Source organism: Hyperoodon ampullatus (assembly GCF_949752795.1).
Source record: "Hyperoodon ampullatus genome assembly, chromosome: 1".
Classification (NCBI taxonomy): Eukaryota; Metazoa; Chordata; class Mammalia; order Artiodactyla; family Ziphiidae; genus Hyperoodon; species Hyperoodon ampullatus.
The window spans coordinates 165,774,658-165,792,492 of record NC_136914.1 but is presented as its reverse complement, the minus strand read 5'-3'; the positions used below and the strand labels follow the sequence as shown (position 1 = coordinate 165,792,492).

Sequence of the window (17,835 nt, the reverse complement as noted above, 5' to 3'; positions counted from 1 at the left end):
TTTGTTTCATGTAGCAATACTGTCTCAGGGATGAATCCATATCCAAATAAATGATGTCTCTCCATCAAAGCTGTTGTCCAGGAAATTGGTGATTACAAAATGCAAAGTTTGAAATCACACATGAAAGTCACTTAAATGGCCTTAACTAAACCTAGTTTTTAGCCAAATATTTGTGCCAATTGGGATGTTTTTGTCTGCAAGTAATGGAATACATCACTAAAGTACCTTAGATTTATCCCCATAACAAGAAGCCTGGAAGGTAGGGTGTTGAAGGCTGTAGTTGCTCCAAGAATTATGTCCTCACCCAAATAATCACAGCAAAGGAAGGAAGGGGGAGAGCCTTCCTTCTGCATCTCTTTTATTCTTTCTTTTCTTCTTTTTTTAAATCAGAGAGGAAAATCTTTCCCAGATGTCTCCCAAAGGACATCCTCTTCTGTCTCATTGGTCAAACTAGGTCACATAACCATTTCCATTAACAGTGGAAAAGCCAATTGCTGCCACATTAACTGACCTCATGGACAAGAAGGGGTTAAATCTGTCCTCATTAAAAACAGATTCCTCTACCTAACATTTACAATGGACTTTGCAACGCTCTTTCACTTAACTTTTTCTTCTAATTCTCATTAACACATCCAGTGATGTAGAAAGTTGTTGGTCGTGATGGTGGTGGTGGTGGGGAGTAGGGAAAGAACTGGGAACTGGAAAAACTGGAAGTCCTGGAACTGGAAGAACTGGAAACAACTGGGTCTCCACTATTGTGGATAACCTTATCTACAGATGAAGGGACTGAAGCTCTGCATAGGAACCCTGTTTAAGATAACCTGGGTAGAAAGCAGTGATGCTCCAATATGGACCATGTCTAATGGTGACAATGAGGGTGCTTATTATATGCCAGGCATTGTGCTATGTTACTTTACAGTGATTACTTCATTTAATTCTCAACCCTATGAAGGAGGTAGTACCTCTATTTGATAGATAAAGAAATTGTGGCTCAAGGTCACACGTCTAATAAGCGCAGGTCTGTGATTAGAACTTCAGTGCTGCTGCCAGGGATGGGTACTTCTTTAAACTGTACTGCTTTCCCATTTGAATTCCCATATTCTTTCCAGGACTATTGCCTCTGAGCTAAGCTTTTTGTGACTTAAGCTTCCTCATCTGTAAAATGAGATAATTCTACCTACTTTATAGGGTTCCCATGAGGAGTGAACGTGAATCCACGAAAAGTAATTAACAAGGAGACATATATAGTAGGCTGGCATTAATATTGTGGAATTTATCTCATTATATTTAAATTTCCAATTATGTCTTTTACCTATGCTACTAGACTGAGATCAACCATCCAGGACAGCAGTTCCCAAACTTTTGGGGCTCAAGGCCCCCTCTACACTCTTAAGAATTATTGTGTACCCCAAATAGTTTTTGTTTATGTAAGTTGTAGCTCTCATTACTGCATCGAAATGAATACTGAGAAATGTTTGCTCCCTTAGCTGTCAGTGATATACACATCATGCATCCTCTGGAAAACTTCTACGTATACTTGTGAGAGCATGAACGTGAGAAAGGAAAAAATAAATGAATTATTAGGAAAATAGTTTTGACTTTATCAGGACCCTCAGGGTTCCCTGGATCACACTTTGAGAACTGCTGCTCTAGCTTAAGTGCTTCGTGAATGATCAGATTCCGCTGTTTGGACGAGGAAACCCAAGGTCTGAGAGGAGGAATCAAGGCAGCACCAGAGCTACGTTCCACGCCTCGCGCCGCCCGGCAGCCTCGCTGCGCAGCAGCTACTACCTTAGCAACCGCCCCCTCCTCCACCAAGTCGCCGCTCTTTCCGGGGCGCGAACCCCGGCGCCCACACTGCTCCAGAGGCCCCTCCCCTGCGCGCTCCGCCTGGCAACCTGCGTCCCCGGCGCCCTGAGGCAGGCCCTGTCCCGCCGCCTCCCCTCTGTGTCCTGGCTTCCATGGCAACCGCGGCGCGCGGCCATGGCGTCACCCCACCCTCCCTCCTCGTCGGGCTAAACCATTCGCTTCAGGAACCTTCACAGGGGGAGATGGAAACAAGGGAATTTAATAGAACGTCTGCGTGCTACTCTGCCCCCGTTTTTCTACCTAGCTTAAGTTATACACATCTTTTTTTCTCTTGCCAACTGTCCCTGCGAGTGTGGCGCCGTGTCTCGCCTGCTCGGTTCGAACTCCTCCTTTTCCCAGGCCTGCGGATGGGTCGGCCCGCCAGGAAGGCTAGCGGTCGGCGCCGGTTGGCACAGATGCGGGGGAGCGCGCCTGACGTCGCGCTCAGGGGGCGGGGCCGCGCGAAGTGGGAGGGGAGGTGGGTAAGATGGCTCCCGGCGAGTGGTTCTGCCCTGATACCTCCGGCGGCCGCTGAGACACCGGGACGGGGGGTGCTGCCCCCACTGCTGCCCTTCTTCCTCTCCCCCGCCCCCAGAGACCCCCTCCTTCCCTTCCTCCTTCTACCTCGGTGGGGAGGGAGGGGAGGTGGGCCTGGTTCCTGGGACACCATGTCGGACTCTGAGGAGGAGAGCCAGGACCGGCAACTGAAAATCGTCGTGCTGGGGGACGGCACCTCCGGGAAGGTCAGTCCTCGAGCGGGCCCGCCGTGCCAGGCCTGCAGGAACCCCGACCGGCCCTGGCGCCCCCAGCCTCCTCCCCGCCCCCCCCCCCCCCCGGCGTCGCCTTATGTCCCCGAGCCCCTGGGCGTCTGGCTTGGGCCCGCGAGGTTGTGGCCTGGGGTTCGACACTAATAGGCGCTTGGTGAAGTCCGTCGAGAGCTGTCCAGCTCCTCTTAAATTAAAAAAAAAAAAAAAAAAAAAGTCATTGCCTAACCCCTGCCTGGATCTCGAACTCCTACTTCTTGAAGACACGAGCCAGTATCGCCTCCCTGGGAAGCTTTCCAGCTTCTCGCCTCTGAGGACTGGCAAGGATCTGCCAAGGCATCTTACCTCTTTTTACTTTAGTCCAGGTCACACTTTGCTCCTTTCCCCCCGTTTACCGTTTCTGATGGCTCCACTGTACTGGGAGCTCCCAAGAACTTGACGCTGGAATCAGACTCCCTGGGTGAGAGAATTGGGGCTCCATCACTTACTTGTCGGATCATTGGAGGGCAAATTGCTATCCTGTTTGTACTTCATCTGTAAGATGGGTATATTGATAGGGGTCTCCTCGAAGGGTGAAGTGTGCAAATCCACATTAAATATGAAAATCTACATAAAGCTTTCATAACATGGTGTGCACTCAGTAAACGTTAGTTGCTGTTTTAGAGCATCGTGTCTGTTCATCTCTGTTCCCAGCACAGCACCTGTCAACACAAACATTCATTCAACAAATATCTACTGAACTCCTATTCTGGGCTGGATGCTGAGGGCAGAGCTGCTAACATGACAGAGGGGATCTTTGCCTTAAAGTCTGTCTTTCAGTGACAGTTGGTTGAATGAATGAGAGTGAGTGCGTGAGAATATCTGGCAGCCAGTCCCCTTACCTCGTAGGCACAGGTCTTTAACCCAGGGTTGTGGAGCTCCTGAGATGAAATAAGCATTGTCCGGTGCTTGCTCTTTGGAGATGGTCCATAAGATCTTAAAGGGTTCTTGATCCACGCCCCAAATAAGGTGAAGAGCCTCTGCCCGGCCAACCTTCACACCTGTTGCTCCTATCAATGGCGCCAACACTGTTTCTGGGAATATTGTTAGAGTTTGTCTCCTTTCTTCTTCCATCCGCTTTCCCAACTAGAGGCTTCAGAAACGCTGGTTATTACTGTTACCAGTTTCCCGTTTTCGGCTTCACGTTTTCGTGTTCCTGGTGTAGTTTGGACCCTGGTTCCTATGGTGACGACTGCTTGATACATCTTCCCTGGCAGTTGGCACTGCACAGCTGCTCCTGTCTTTCGTTCTGAGATTTGAGTTCCTAGGGCCCTAGGGAAAGGTGTCATTCATATGCAGGATTTGGAGGATTCTTGTTAATTTCTTTCTTGCCATCCCTGATATTTTGTTATTGATTTTTATTATTGAGGAAAAACAACTTAATATGCTCTGATTACTTTTAAACATTTTGAGGAAGAAAAGAACTTGGGATCACTTTTCTTTATAAAGTATTAATTATATGACTTTTTGTACACTTGTAACAACTTTTTGAATGGATGAGTTGTTTTAAATGAATCAGCATTGTTTCTAACACCCTTATTCAGTAAACATTTTAAGTTCTATTTTTATAGTTTTCTCATTATTCGTATTTTCTTTTGAATGTCTTCTAGTTTTTCATTTCCTAAATCTTTTTATGGTCAACTCGTAACTGAATTTATTTCCTGTTTAAAACTATAATGATTGTCTATAACACTAATACACTTATAAAAAGACACAAAAATTGTCCATTATCCTACATTCTATCATAATTCTTTAAATTTTTGTTAATTTTTCCCCAGTATTCATCCATTATCATACATGTATTTCTCTGTTGAAATTTGTTCATAATTTCTATCTAGGTTTTTCATCTAGACTGTCATACATTTTCCTCTTGTTACTAATTTAGTGTGAATAATTTTGATTTTTCATCTGTCAAAAATTTTATCTAGTGTACAACAAAGCATATTTTTTCCTTCTATATTATTGAATTAGGATTATCATTCTGCTTCAAAGGATAACAGTGATACTGTTTATGGCGTTGTGATTTAGTCTTTGTCATCTTGACTAATCTATTTTAAAATTGTAAAGATTGTTTTCTGCCAGAAATTTCTGGATACCAGCATCAGAAATCTAACCTTTTTTCATTATTCATATATCAGCTTTTGTTTTTTTCCATACCCTATTCAGTTTTCAGATTATTGCCATATTATTGGCAGCTACCAACATTCCCATTCTATTTCTTCTACTGTCGTCTTCTATTATAAATTCAGCCTTTCTTTCATTCTTACTTGTATCCTGATTTAACTCCTGGCCATTTTTTCTAGTATCAGTTTTTCTTGCTAGTTCTAACTCAGGGCATTTTTATACACCCTTACAAAAGCAATAGAATATTGAGATGACCACTAACAGTTTATTCAAGAGAAATTTAGCTCCTCCTGCTATTAACACGTGTTTCTATTTCTTTCCTGTTTTGAGTCATACTTCGGATTTTATTACATACTTCTTAAGATTTTTTTTTTGAGGCAAAATATTCTTTTATGGTGTATTTTCAGTATTAGTAAATGTAGTATGGTTAAAAATTGTTAGCAAAAGTTCACCAAACAAAAAAACTATAAAGAATCAGAAAAAAGAGTTACAGATATGAAAGATGGTTGTTCTCTTCATAATTATTTAAAAAGGGTATTTATACAATGACTTCTGAGAAATTATTGAATGAGAAAGATAGCATAATATCTAGATAATTGAAGAGGATGTGCCTCCTTCCCACTGATTCAGTTGATTCTCTGATTAATTTTTATAGTGAGATGTCTGGAGACGGTATAAGAACCCGTTTTAATATTCTTTGTTCGCAATGACCTATACTTTTGACAGATTGTACTGTATTCCAATTGAAAATTCTAGCTTTATGTTTACCTCAAAAGTGTGAGACTTTCAAAATCTAGAAGTCCGATTTTTAGGAAAAGAAACACTAAGCTGAAGTTACATGTGCCTTGAGTTTCTCTTAGACGTATAAAAGTGTTTCAGCCATCCATATATTAAACATTTTGAAATATCTGTAATAGTATAAGTAGTGTTAATTATTTTTCTCTAGAACTCTGAGCTTCCTCACAGATGATTTTGTGCTCTAAGTTAAATAAGCTCAATGGCATAAACAAGGCTAAATGAAAAAAGGATTTAAAAAAGAATGCTTACTTTTTTTTTTCTAATCTCTTAGTTTTTATATTATCGAGGAAGCCAAATGAATTTTCATTTTGGTGTAGTGAGTTTATTTCTCAGAGTCTAGCAGAACATCTTTCTTATGGTGCTCAATAAATATTTGACCAAATATTTTAGTGATTTCTTACAAATGCTGAGTATTTAAATATTAAAAGAATTGGAGTTAATGTGTGCAAATTGCCATTTATATGAAAAATATGGTTCTTACGTCAAAGGAATTTTAGGTCTTTTTGTTTAAAGGGATTGTAGTTTGGCCAAGTTTTCTTTTGCACTACTGTACTTATGTTGTAATTAATTATAGTAAGCTATCTTGGAAATTTTATCTTAGTTTTCATTATTTAGGAGTTGACATCTAATTTTAACTTTTAAAATAAGAAAGAGCTATTTTTCCTTAACTTTAGGAATCTGTCTTGAAGAGCATAAAACCTTCATGAAACTCCCTTTCTCTTCTTTTTTTGGGGAAGTCTACAAATAAATAAATAATGCATTTAAAATGTTTAAGAAGCTTTTGAGTTATTGAGTTATTTCAGTTGTTACTCGATTATTCTTTTGCTTTGGTAAGAAATGTTACTCTAAAGAAACTCTAGAGTTTTGAATGTAACTTAGAGTTGTTATTTAAAAAATGTAGATATATATTTGTTCTGGTTATAATATTCTTGTGACTTTTAAGCTTTATGGTTCCTGGATGGAATATATTTATTTTTGTCTGCTTAATATTAATATTAAAAATATCAACTTCTTAATTTAAAAGATAAATATCATTCTACAGAATCATATTCATTTAACAATTTTTTAAAATAAATTTATTTATGTATTTATATTTTATTTTTGGCTGTGTTGGGTGTTTGTTGTGGTGAGGTGGCTTCTCTTGTTGCAGAGCACGGACTCTAGGCGCGTGGGCTCAGTAGTTGTGGCACGTGGGCTCTAGAGAGCAGGCTCAGTAGTTGTGGTGCACGGGCTTAGTTGCTCCATGGCATGTGGGATCTTCCCGGACCAGGGCTCGAACCCGTGTCCCCTGCACTGGCAGGCGGATTCCCAACCACTGCGCCACCAGGGAAGTACAACATTTTTAATATAGAGAAAAATTAGACATCTTTCTTGGGGGGAAAAAAGAAAGGAAATTCTATAAACAGGCTTTCCATTCCTTAATTAGTTCTACTTACTGGCTGAGGGCACAACTACTCAGATGTTTAACCTCAGAAATGAAACATCTCTGAAAGTTGTAATGAACTGATACATAGGGACATATAAGATTCAGATCTTTAATCATGTTGGTTTAGTTTTCTCTCTTGATAATTCTCAAATCCTAATTTCCAGCAAGGTGTAGGGAGCTTGACAATCAGGGGATTTAAAGAGATTTAGCCCATTAGTCTATTGTTCCCACTGATAGCTGGTTGGCAAGTGAAATTTACCTGGTGGAATGTTAAGTCCCTCTTCCCCTTGTAACTGATTAGAACTGCTTAAAGTTGCTTGATGGATTAATGGGAGTATAAATATTAGGATTACTTAATAAGATTTAGTAGTGATTTTATGTTTACATTTCTAGAACAAAGACATTAATTTTGATATTCTGTGCATCAATTTTTTAGACCTCCTTAGCTACGTGTTTTGCTCAAGAAACTTTTGGGAAACAGTACAAACAAACTATAGGACTGGATTTCTTTTTGAGAAGAATAATATTGCCAGGTAAGAGACTAAAATGTCTTAACATAGAAAATTGTCCATATCTGACAATAAGAGACATAAGCAGAAATGTGTAAAATAAATTTTGGGGCTGTTTGTATGTGAAAATATATGTAATCAGTAAATCTATCTTAGGGAGGTTAACTTTCATCAGCCATCTACCATGAAGACATACTGTCCATGTGTGTAAGGAAAAAGTTTTTATCCTCCCCACTCTCCCACTGTTTTTGACCACTGCACATTTTTTGAGGATGAACAATAGTTGCTTATAAAATTCTAAAGTTAAAAACAAAATCAAATGCCATGTAATTATCAACAGGTATTGTATGAACTAAATGTGAGAAGACTGGAAAGGATTATTTTTTTAAATATTATTTTGATTAACCTCTGCTTCAGTTTTTTGTTTGAGAGAAAGTTGGAACAGAAGTATAATGTAGCTATGGAACTTCTGTGCTCTAATATGTGAATGCTGTTTTATGCAAGGCAGCATGAAATTGCTGGCATTTAATAGACCACTAAAATTTAGGGTCCCTAGGCACTCATAAAAATACAGTTTGAGCATTCAAGATGTTTCAGTTCACCATGCAAAGAAACTATTTAGATGCCAGTTGCAGCACATTTTGTGGGAAATACAGGGAAATAATAACAAAAAAAGAGTGGTTTCTGTTTTAAGTTAGTTTCTGAACAATTGGGGCTTTAAAATGCTCTGTCTATTCACTTGTGCTTAAATTATATGTTTAAAGTATTTTATTAAAAGCAGTTTATCTTGATTGACTTCATAAACTAGTCCGTCTTTCTCCTCTCTGAGGAAACACATTTGAATAAAAACAGTTGCAAGTGTAGTGTCAGATTCATATACTGGAACGTGAGTGATATAGTGGGAAGCGGTTTAATAAATTATAATATTTTTGAAATATGTTAACCTCTCAAATACTCCATCTATCAGTCAACTCTATGAATGTTTTAGAACAGCTAATGAAAACTCTTGGTAATTGAAGGTATTCTGCATATCTCACTAGTAATATACTCTCATATATTTTGTGATGGTTGGTATTCAGCTACCAATGAAAAATAAATTAGAAGAAATAGCTTGAGAAAAAATTCCAATTTGCCATTACTAAGTTATTATTCAGAAAGAGGTTTAATGAGAAATGTGTATTTTGTTTCATTTGTATTTTCTTTTAATGTATTCAAAACTGAAAATCTCATTTTTATTATTCTCACTCTTATGGATAGGTTAATACTGCTTTCAGAATATTTACAACAGTCACTAGTAGAATACATGTACAAATCACATAATATACATACTGAAAACTTATTTTGCAACAGTTTTTTCAGAGATGCCAGTTGTACACAGACAGCCTCAAAGTGTATTTAATTACTGACTGTTTTGTTTTCGATGCTAATTAGCAAAAGCACTAACTTTCTATATTATTAATATTGTTTAATTTTTCTGACTTTTCAGTTCAAAGACTTAAATAAAGGAGCAAGCACCTACTCAAACATGAAAAACATTTTAAGACTGGTTTTGGACATTTTATATATGTAATATATATGATGATTTCTGATTTTTTGCACAATACTACCGATTTTTAAAGTTTGATGACTTTGTAAAAAATATTTGGTATTTTTGAAATCCAAATTTATAATATAATATTTTAGAGTTAGAAAGTACTTAGGTTAAAAATGACATTAGGAAATATATACTCTTAATGAATATATATTTTAATTTTCCTGATTAAGGTTTTATTTTGATGGGCAGAATTCCAGAAAAAAAATCTTTTTTGTAAAATGGCAGTTGGTTTTATTCTATTTAATTGACTCAAAATTGTGGTAGAAATTTCAGTAAGAAAAAATTGTTTTAATGTAAATTGATTTTATATTAATAGGTACATTAAGAAATGAGGTTAATAAATTAAAAGGTTTATAGTATACCCTTTATATACTTTAACTTTAATTTTAATTCATTGTGTCCAAGGATTAATATTTGTATCATTTGCTAAAACATTACAGGCAGCATTAATTGAATTTATGGTACAGCAGCATAGGAGGCAAATCTATTTGTTAGTATTCTAGTAAGTCTTCTGTCCATTCAGATTGTTAGAGGTGTAATACCTCCTGTTCATCTATTGACATTCTCTTCATGCAAGTTTTCAAGGTCATTACTCTGCAAATACTCATCCATGTTAGTATATTTCATGATCTGGTATGCTGTATAGTCTGGATGCAACCACTGTGCAGATTTTACTGCTTAAAATAGTGTATCTGTTAGTCAGAGATTCTGCTGATAGAGCTTCTTAAGAGCCTTAGTCAAAATACTTTCAGGAAGCTTGTGGGTACAGTCAGTAAACAGTGTTCTACTGTGAAAAGGATTTCTAAGTCTTTAGTACAAGAAGTGGGCAGACTTGTGTTTTTAGTTCCATCTTGACTATGCAGCACTTTAAGTAAGGTTAACCAAGGCACCAAGTGTACTTTTACAAGGTCACTGTTGAATCCTCTTGGTGGCTTTGATTCATACCAAAAGCAACTTACCTGTATTTTGTCACCTCATTTATTTATTTTTTTCCCTAGTTAAATGTCATTGCTTACAGAAGAGCAGGAATTTTCTAGTATTTTGCATTTGGGATTAGATTGCTGACAGTTTCCTCCTTAACATTCTTTATTAGTTAGAAATTTATATTAGATAGATTCTTGGTTTTTAAAAATTTTTCAGTGTTGATTATTTGAAAATTCTTATATAGCTTTATACGCATGTCATTTTGAAAATATACTGGAAGCCTTCATATGTTTTTGCTTGCAAAAACTAAAAGGAATATTAATTTGAATTCTATATTATTTTGTTTCCCAAATAGGGAACTTCCATTTATTTTTATTTTTATGTGTTAATAAGCCTAAAATTCAAATGTGGAAGTTAAAAATACTTTTCTAGATACATGAAATAACTATGAAGTTAATATCATTTGTTGAAGCTATAACGATAGCAAAAGTTTATTTTTTGGCTAGCATTGTGTATTATTGGGTTATTAGTATTGCATAGCTATTTTTATCTGAGGCACTAGAATATGTGTATTAAAGAAAAACAAGCCAAGAACAACAAACAGTGTTTATTTGGAAAAGTATGGAATTAAAAATATCCTCAACACACAAATATAAACCTCTCAGGTGGGAGATAGTTATAAACGATTTAGAGTCAGTCTTGAAATGATGTAGTCAGAACTTGAAAACATATAATGAATATCATGTTTCTAAAGTTACAGCTAGGATAGGATCTAAATATCATAACTTAATATCAGAACTTAAAGGAAAAAAGCTTCATATTTCTTGATACGAAGTTAAGTGATAGGATTTATTGACCTTGAAGAAAATGGGATTAAATGCCCTTTATTAAGTGTTGCCTAAAATCTTATTTAAAAAAGTTAATATTGTTGAGTACTGTTTTTTGAAGTAAACAAATAACTAAAGAATTTTGAGAGTAAAATGAACAGAGTACTGCCTGTTTATCTAGGGGCTTCTGAAACTATTTGATATACTTATGGTGTCGACTAGCCCTTTCTCACCTGCTTAATTTGAGACAGCATTGTAGGAGAATGAATTTTGAGTATCGAAAAATTTAGATTTTTAAGATATTGGGTTTACCTAAGTTGTTGGGTAAGTCTTAGTCTGTGACATTTTGGTTTTTTTATTCATAGACCTTTAAGAACATTTTGATCATTACTCTGTGAGCGTTGAAAGTGTGTATATTTGGGAATGATGACGGGTAATGAACTTTAGTAGCTCTCATTAATGCTAATGGAAGTTGCTCATGTAAATCCTCTGCAGGTTGGCAGATGGAACAGACCTACATCCAAATAATGGAAAGATTGTAATACAGACCCAACAAGACTTAGAGTTAAGGGTAAAACTTGGCTGGTTAATCCAGTGTCGTACTTTCTTTTCAGTTGCAACGTTGAATGGTGTGACTAACATTCTCCAGTTTTAGTGTTTTGCATTGGCGTAAAAATTCATATCTGTATAATCCTTTTCTGGTTTGTATTTGAAGTGAGACTAGTTTCTTAGTGTCTAAGTTTTTGAGTTTTCCTGATTTGCAAATCATTCAGAAATATACATTTTTGGTGTGGGAGCTCATTTTGAAGGTACTAGTTGAGATTTTGTCTGCCTTTGGAGAAAGCTGCATAATTTTATTAGGAGAAATAGTTTGAAATGTTAAACTGTAAAGCATATCGAACTTGATCTTTAAGTTTTGTAATTGCATTGATATTAGAGAATAACTTAGAATTTTTTTAACAAGTAAATATTTTGCAAAATGGACAAAATAATTTTAAAGATTGCCCTTTAGTATTTTAGAATGTTTTTATATGTTTGTATGGGGAAGAGATTTGTTAGACTATTTTATGAGGGCTTTGAAGCACATATTATAATCTGTTTCACTGGAACGCTTTGAACAGATATAAATGCATCATAATATTTAGTGATATACTGGGTATGTAACCTACATCAGTTCTGAAGAGGGCTGTCAAAATGTTTATATTTTATAGGTTAAATTTCAAAACATATAATTTTAAAATTATGTTCACTGTTGTATATAGTAGCTGACATTCAAATTTAAAAATTCATTGAAGTTGAAACTGGGACCAGTTTTGTAGTCTATTAGTAATCTGTGAATTTTAGAACCTACGGAGTTTAGAACTTACAGGAAAATTCATTATGTGCAATAAGGTACATTAGTATATAAAGTTCACTTTTAATTTTTAAATTATATATCTTATTCCACATATATGTGCTTTATTGTTTTATGCTCTGTTTAAGAAAAGAAATTCTTTAAGGTTTAAGAAGTTTGTGAATTAAAGCTTTCTTTATTTTGTTTTGAAGGTGATTATAAATGTAGTTTCATGGAAATGGGGTAAAGTGTAAATCTAAATTTCCCACTATTATCTCTTTTGACAACATTATTTCACAATTCCAAATATGTGACCATGTGAACATGCAGAATAAAAGACAAATTAGGTGCAGAGTTTATCACTGTGACTTAATGTTCTGTGAAACTGTATTCAATTGTTATATTTTTCCTTAACTTTTTTTATATTCTTAGTTTTATATTCATTTTTTTATATTCTAGGAAACTTGAATGTTACTCTTCAAGTTTGGGACATAGGAGGGCAGACAATAGGAGGCAAGATGTTGGATAAATATATCTATGGAGCACAGGTATGAAACAAATTGTATGATTATTCCACTACTGAAGATACTCTCCTTACAAACACATAAGCAGGTACACACACACATACATGCTCTTTCTACCTTGATTTTTTTTTTTTTTTTTTTTTTTGTGGTACGCGGGCCTCTCACTGTTGTGGCCTCTCCCGTTGCGGAGCACAGGCTCCGGATGCGCAGGCTCAGCAGCCATGGCTCACGGGCCCAGCCGCTCCGCGGCATATGGGATCCTCCCAGACCGGGGCACGAACCCGTATCCCCTGCATCGGCAGGCGGACTCTCAACCACTGCGCCACCAGGGAGGCCCTCTACCTTGATTTTTATCTGATATGTAGGGAGACTGATTTTACATTTGTGCTAATCCTTTGATTCCATCCTCCCCCAAAATCATGCTTGGAATGATTTGGGTCAGGGAACTGGATGACCCTAATAGCTTTCATATGCTACTTATATTACTAATACTATTGTTAGCACGTTGAATACATGCAGTGATAAATGATATTTTGATATTTAGTAACTGATTTAGTTCTATGGACTACTTACAGAATACATAAATTGAACGATAAATATTAGAGAGGAAAATTTAATTTCATTTTAAGTTGTAAGGACAAAAAGCATACATTTATGCCTATATATTTTTGTGCCGTGAATTAGTCTATTAAATATTTATAGTTCTTCAGATTTAACAGATATATCAATATATTGTATCAGAAAACTAACTATGACTAATTATATATATGAAGCACATACAGCATTTTAACATGATGGTCATGTGTGGTGTCTTTTCAGAAGAAAATCTATGTAGAGTAAGAAAAACCACTTGAATGATAATATAACAAAAATTCTTTGGTACATTAGCTTATATAGACATAATTTATAAGTTTTAAAATTAAGTTATACAAATAGAAAATATGCATAGTAGTAATTAATATACTTAACAAATTAATTATTGACATGCTGTTTATTTTTGCTTTTTCTTCTACTTTGAGTTAGTGTGTATCTTTCATATGATCCTGAGGTATTGGGGGGATAATATTCATAATCCTCATTTAGTTTTTTATTGGAGTTCGATATTTTAAGTCGAGAATCATAACTTGGTTATGTGGAGCTGGGTTGCTCATAAGAAATGAATCTAGAAGATGAAGACAGAATATTAAGCACTCTGCTGTATGAAGTTTGATACTTAACAAATACCATTGCCTTAATTTTGGATGGAAAATAGATTCTGAATTATAAAATATTCAGAGAAGGATGAGGCTCATATGGTTCTTAATCATGTATAAAGGCCCTAGGGTTTTGTTTTTTGCGTTATCGATATATAGATTTGGCTCTGACAACCTTCTTTGCCTCTTCTTCTACATTGTTCTTTGTCTCCTGGAAAATATTTCTGCTCACTTCACATTTTCACTTGTGACCATATGACTTAATATTTTATGACTGTTCATTTTTCTCTTAAAAATATGTCTCAGATTTTTGTGTCTGGCTTTTTCATTGTTGTTTGTTTCTGTTTTAAACTGATTATGTTTAAAGTAGATATTAAAGAAAAATTGCTGGACAGAGATTTGTGGGAAGCCACAGTCCTTGTTTCATTCACCTAGTTGGTAAAATGGGATTTGAAAATAACAATCTCTTTCCTCTTTCCTCCATTAAAATCTATCTTCATGGACACATATTGGATTAAAAAAAAAAAGAAAACTAGATTAGTCAAGCTTCTAATGATATTTGACTCTGAATGTCAAATAGAATAGCTTTTTATGGTTTATAGATATATCTAAAGTTAGTGGAGAATGGGAAGTTTTTATGCATTTCAGAGTAAATAATAATAAAACATTCAATTAATACATTTTTTTCACTTAAAAATTAGGGGAATGTAATGTTTATGGGTTAGACTCTTAATTTTACCTTACTTCAAATCATTAAAAAATTTTATTGATTTATAGAAAATTTAAATTTATTAATGTTATAAAATTATTATATAAAAATTAATGTTGATATGACATTCACATAATATAAAATTAACAATTTTTAAAGTATATAACCAGTGGTATATAGTACATTCACAATGTTGTGTGACCATCCCCTCAAATCAGTTCTTTACATAAGTGTATGTTTTATGCTATTACATAGCTGCTTAAAATCAGCAGACATTAATGGGCAAATTTGTAGAAATTTAAAAAATTTCCATCATTTTTGAGGATACTTGAGTTTAGTGAAATGTCTGTTCTTTTCTAATGTACTTCACATCTTGGGAGAAAGAGAATGTCACATGAGATTTCTATTTCGAAGGTACATGTTGATTTTTTTTCTCTTTTGACAGTGTCTTACATTGTTTATACTTTACAATCTCTGTAAGTCATATACCCTATTTTATTAAAAAACAATGTAATAAAGTATTTCTAGGAATTTCATGAACATTTTCATGAAATCGTCCCAGGAAAGTAGGAATTTTGAGATGATAAAATGAGTTGTCATAAATTTTCTCTGTTTTCCAGAGATTCTAAATTAAATGCTATGTAAAATACAATTAAGTACATTTGCCAGTAGTTTCTTTTGTTAAAATACATGTAAATTTTTTACCCAGGCCAGAGAAGCTCAGGCTACAGTTCACTACCATAAATTGGGAGAAACGTTACTTTTAAAAAAACAGTGCTTTCATAAACATTTTAATAGCTTTTAATATTTTATATAAATATATAACTATTCTTCAAAGTAGATCTATACTGTTTCTAGAGTTGTTGTAGATGCTGTACATTGCCCATCTCACGAATACTTTGGATTTTTGTGCACATGCTACATGATAGAAATCTTTGAGAAATGTTTTGACAAGCTGTTTTGAGGACATCAGTATAATGTCTTATTTAGGATTTTGTTTTAGGTTCTCTAACTTATGTAATGTGTATGGAAAGAATTATCTTACACATATCTGGGCTATTAAGCTGTGTGAATCCATTTTTCTAAAGCATTTCTTATCCAGGAAGAAGCTTATTTGTAGGCTGGAATTAGCTTAGCTTCAAATAAAACTGATTATTTTACCCTCTTCACTTTTTCCCCACCAGTTGCATTAAATTTTGGTGATAGTGTATTGAATAGTGTTGGTTGAAACAAAATTGAATAGACACCGAAGAAAAAATTAGTGAGGTATTTTGTCAGAAAGTAGTTCTAAGAATTGAAGAAGTATGTCCCAGTTAAATTCCCAGAGTTCAAATTAACTTAAAAATTTCTAGGAGTCTTCAGAAGGATGTTATAGTCTATTTTTCATAGTGGTTACAAGCAAACACACAGTACATAGTGTTTAGTGCCCTGTAACCTGTGGCTAACAGAGGCTAATAACAAGCCTCAGAGAAGGACTGGATGTTTCATTTTTGTAGCTCTTTCCGTCCTGGAATCTAAGTGGTTTGCAAACACTGCCCTACTGAGTATAAACTCAATGAAGTGTACTCATTTGTGAGGTAGAACATAACTACTATTGTGTACCAGTGCCCCACACAGATGAGCCACCCTGTTAACCACCAACAAAAGCATGTGGTGCCAGTATGACAACTGGGGAGAGAGCATGTCTCAAAGTTGGACTTTCTGAGACTCTCTGCTGTCTTTTACCATGAATTTTTTCATTGGATATTTGTCAACTTATAACTTACTATATTTACAGACCTCTCTTGCATTAGTGTTCCTTCTTACAGGTTGTACTTATACAGCAAAGTACAGTATATGTTGTTACGACTATTGTATAATCTATATGATTTAATTCATTTCTCTATATAATTAAAAACTAAAGTAGATTATTTGTTGTACAAATCAGGGAGAAAAAAATACCTGTATTTTGGAAATGGGTAACTTTCACTAAATTGTATGTACTGTATCTGTTAAATTTTAGAACTAAATTTTGAAGTACCTTATAATACTGTTAAGTGTTGCCACAGTGTTTGTTCCTTCAAGACTGCTGTCAGTTATTCCTTTGAAAATGGTATCCATTTGGTTTACTGACTCATCATGCTTACTAGATATGGTGATAAGTGAAATAGATGAAAACAAAGTACTATATAATATTATGTAATATTTACTAAAAGTCTTAAGGTTTATAAAGAGAAGGGATGGTAATATCTTTTGGCAGTTGTGGGGGTTGGGGAAAGTGAAGTTAAGGTATAGAAGATGGAGGAAATTTTTGTGAAGAATTCAAAGATGTAGAAGGATTTATTAAACTTGAAGTCTCATTTCCAAAAGTCATGGCAGAAAAATTTAGAAAGAGGAGCAGGTGGAGGGTAAATTAGGAAGAGGAAGCACAGGACAGTATGGAGATGAAGACATAGCAGAAGGATAAATGGTGGTTAGGTGATAAAAGAGGGTTTCAGGGACATGAGATATGGTGGTGGGTTTAGATGGCCACAAGATTGCCAAGAAACAGTTATTTCCAGCAGTTCCCTGTAGATTCTTCTTAAGACTTGAGTTGTTGCCAAGATGTGTTGCATTTCCGAGGGAGTTGTACTTTCTGATAGTTTTTTGAAAGGAATCAGAAGAGAACTGGATTGATTGATGGGGTGAGAGACTCAGGGGTTTGAGGGTACTTATATTATAGGCTCCCAAAGAGATGAGTACTTAGAGGTCTGGCTTTGGTGTGCTGCAGCTGGTGGGTAGAGGCCCTGGGAGTCTGTGGCAGCTTGTATGAGTTTTGGTAGTTTGTGTGTTTCAAAGAAGTGCTTCATTTCATCTTTGTTTTCAAATTTTGGGCTATGGAGTTGTTCATATTATTCCTTCATTATTTTTTTAATGTCTGTGGGAATCAGTAGTCATGACCCCTCATTAATTTGTGCCTTCTCTTTCTTTATCTTTCTGTCTCTCTGACTCTGTCTCTGTCTCTCTTTTTGGTTAATCTGGCTAGAGGTTGCCAACTTTTGGTTTTTATTAATTTTCTCTGTTGTTTTCCTCTTTCCAGTTTCATTGATCACTGCTCTGATTTTTATTATTACTATTTTTTCTGCTTGCACTAAGTTTAAATTGCTCTTCTTCAGTTTTCTAAAGTGGAAGCTTAGATTTTTGATGTTTCTTCTCTTCTGATATATACATTCAGTGCTCTAAATTTTCCTCGAAGTACTGTTTT

At 35.3% G+C, this 17,835-nt stretch overlaps 1 protein-coding gene across 2 annotated transcripts in view; it reads left to right on the top strand.

Moving 5' to 3' along the window:
- Positions 1-2,357: 2,357 nt before the first annotated feature.
- RAB28 (RAB28, member RAS oncogene family) overlaps positions 2,358-17,835 on the top strand; it is a gene marked incomplete at its 3' end in the record, with an annotated part of 94,250 nt that continues 78,772 nt past the window's right edge. For both annotated transcript variants that reach the window (XM_079709641.1, XM_079709642.1), the window contains exons 1-3: positions 2,358-2,591; positions 7,436-7,532; positions 12,646-12,734. In XM_079709641.1, coding sequence (XP_079565767.1) covers positions 2,517-2,591; positions 7,436-7,532; positions 12,646-12,734 — 261 coding nt within the window. In that variant the 5' untranslated portion in view covers positions 2,358-2,516. The remainder of the gene's footprint in view (positions 2,592-7,435; positions 7,533-12,645; positions 12,735-17,835) is intronic.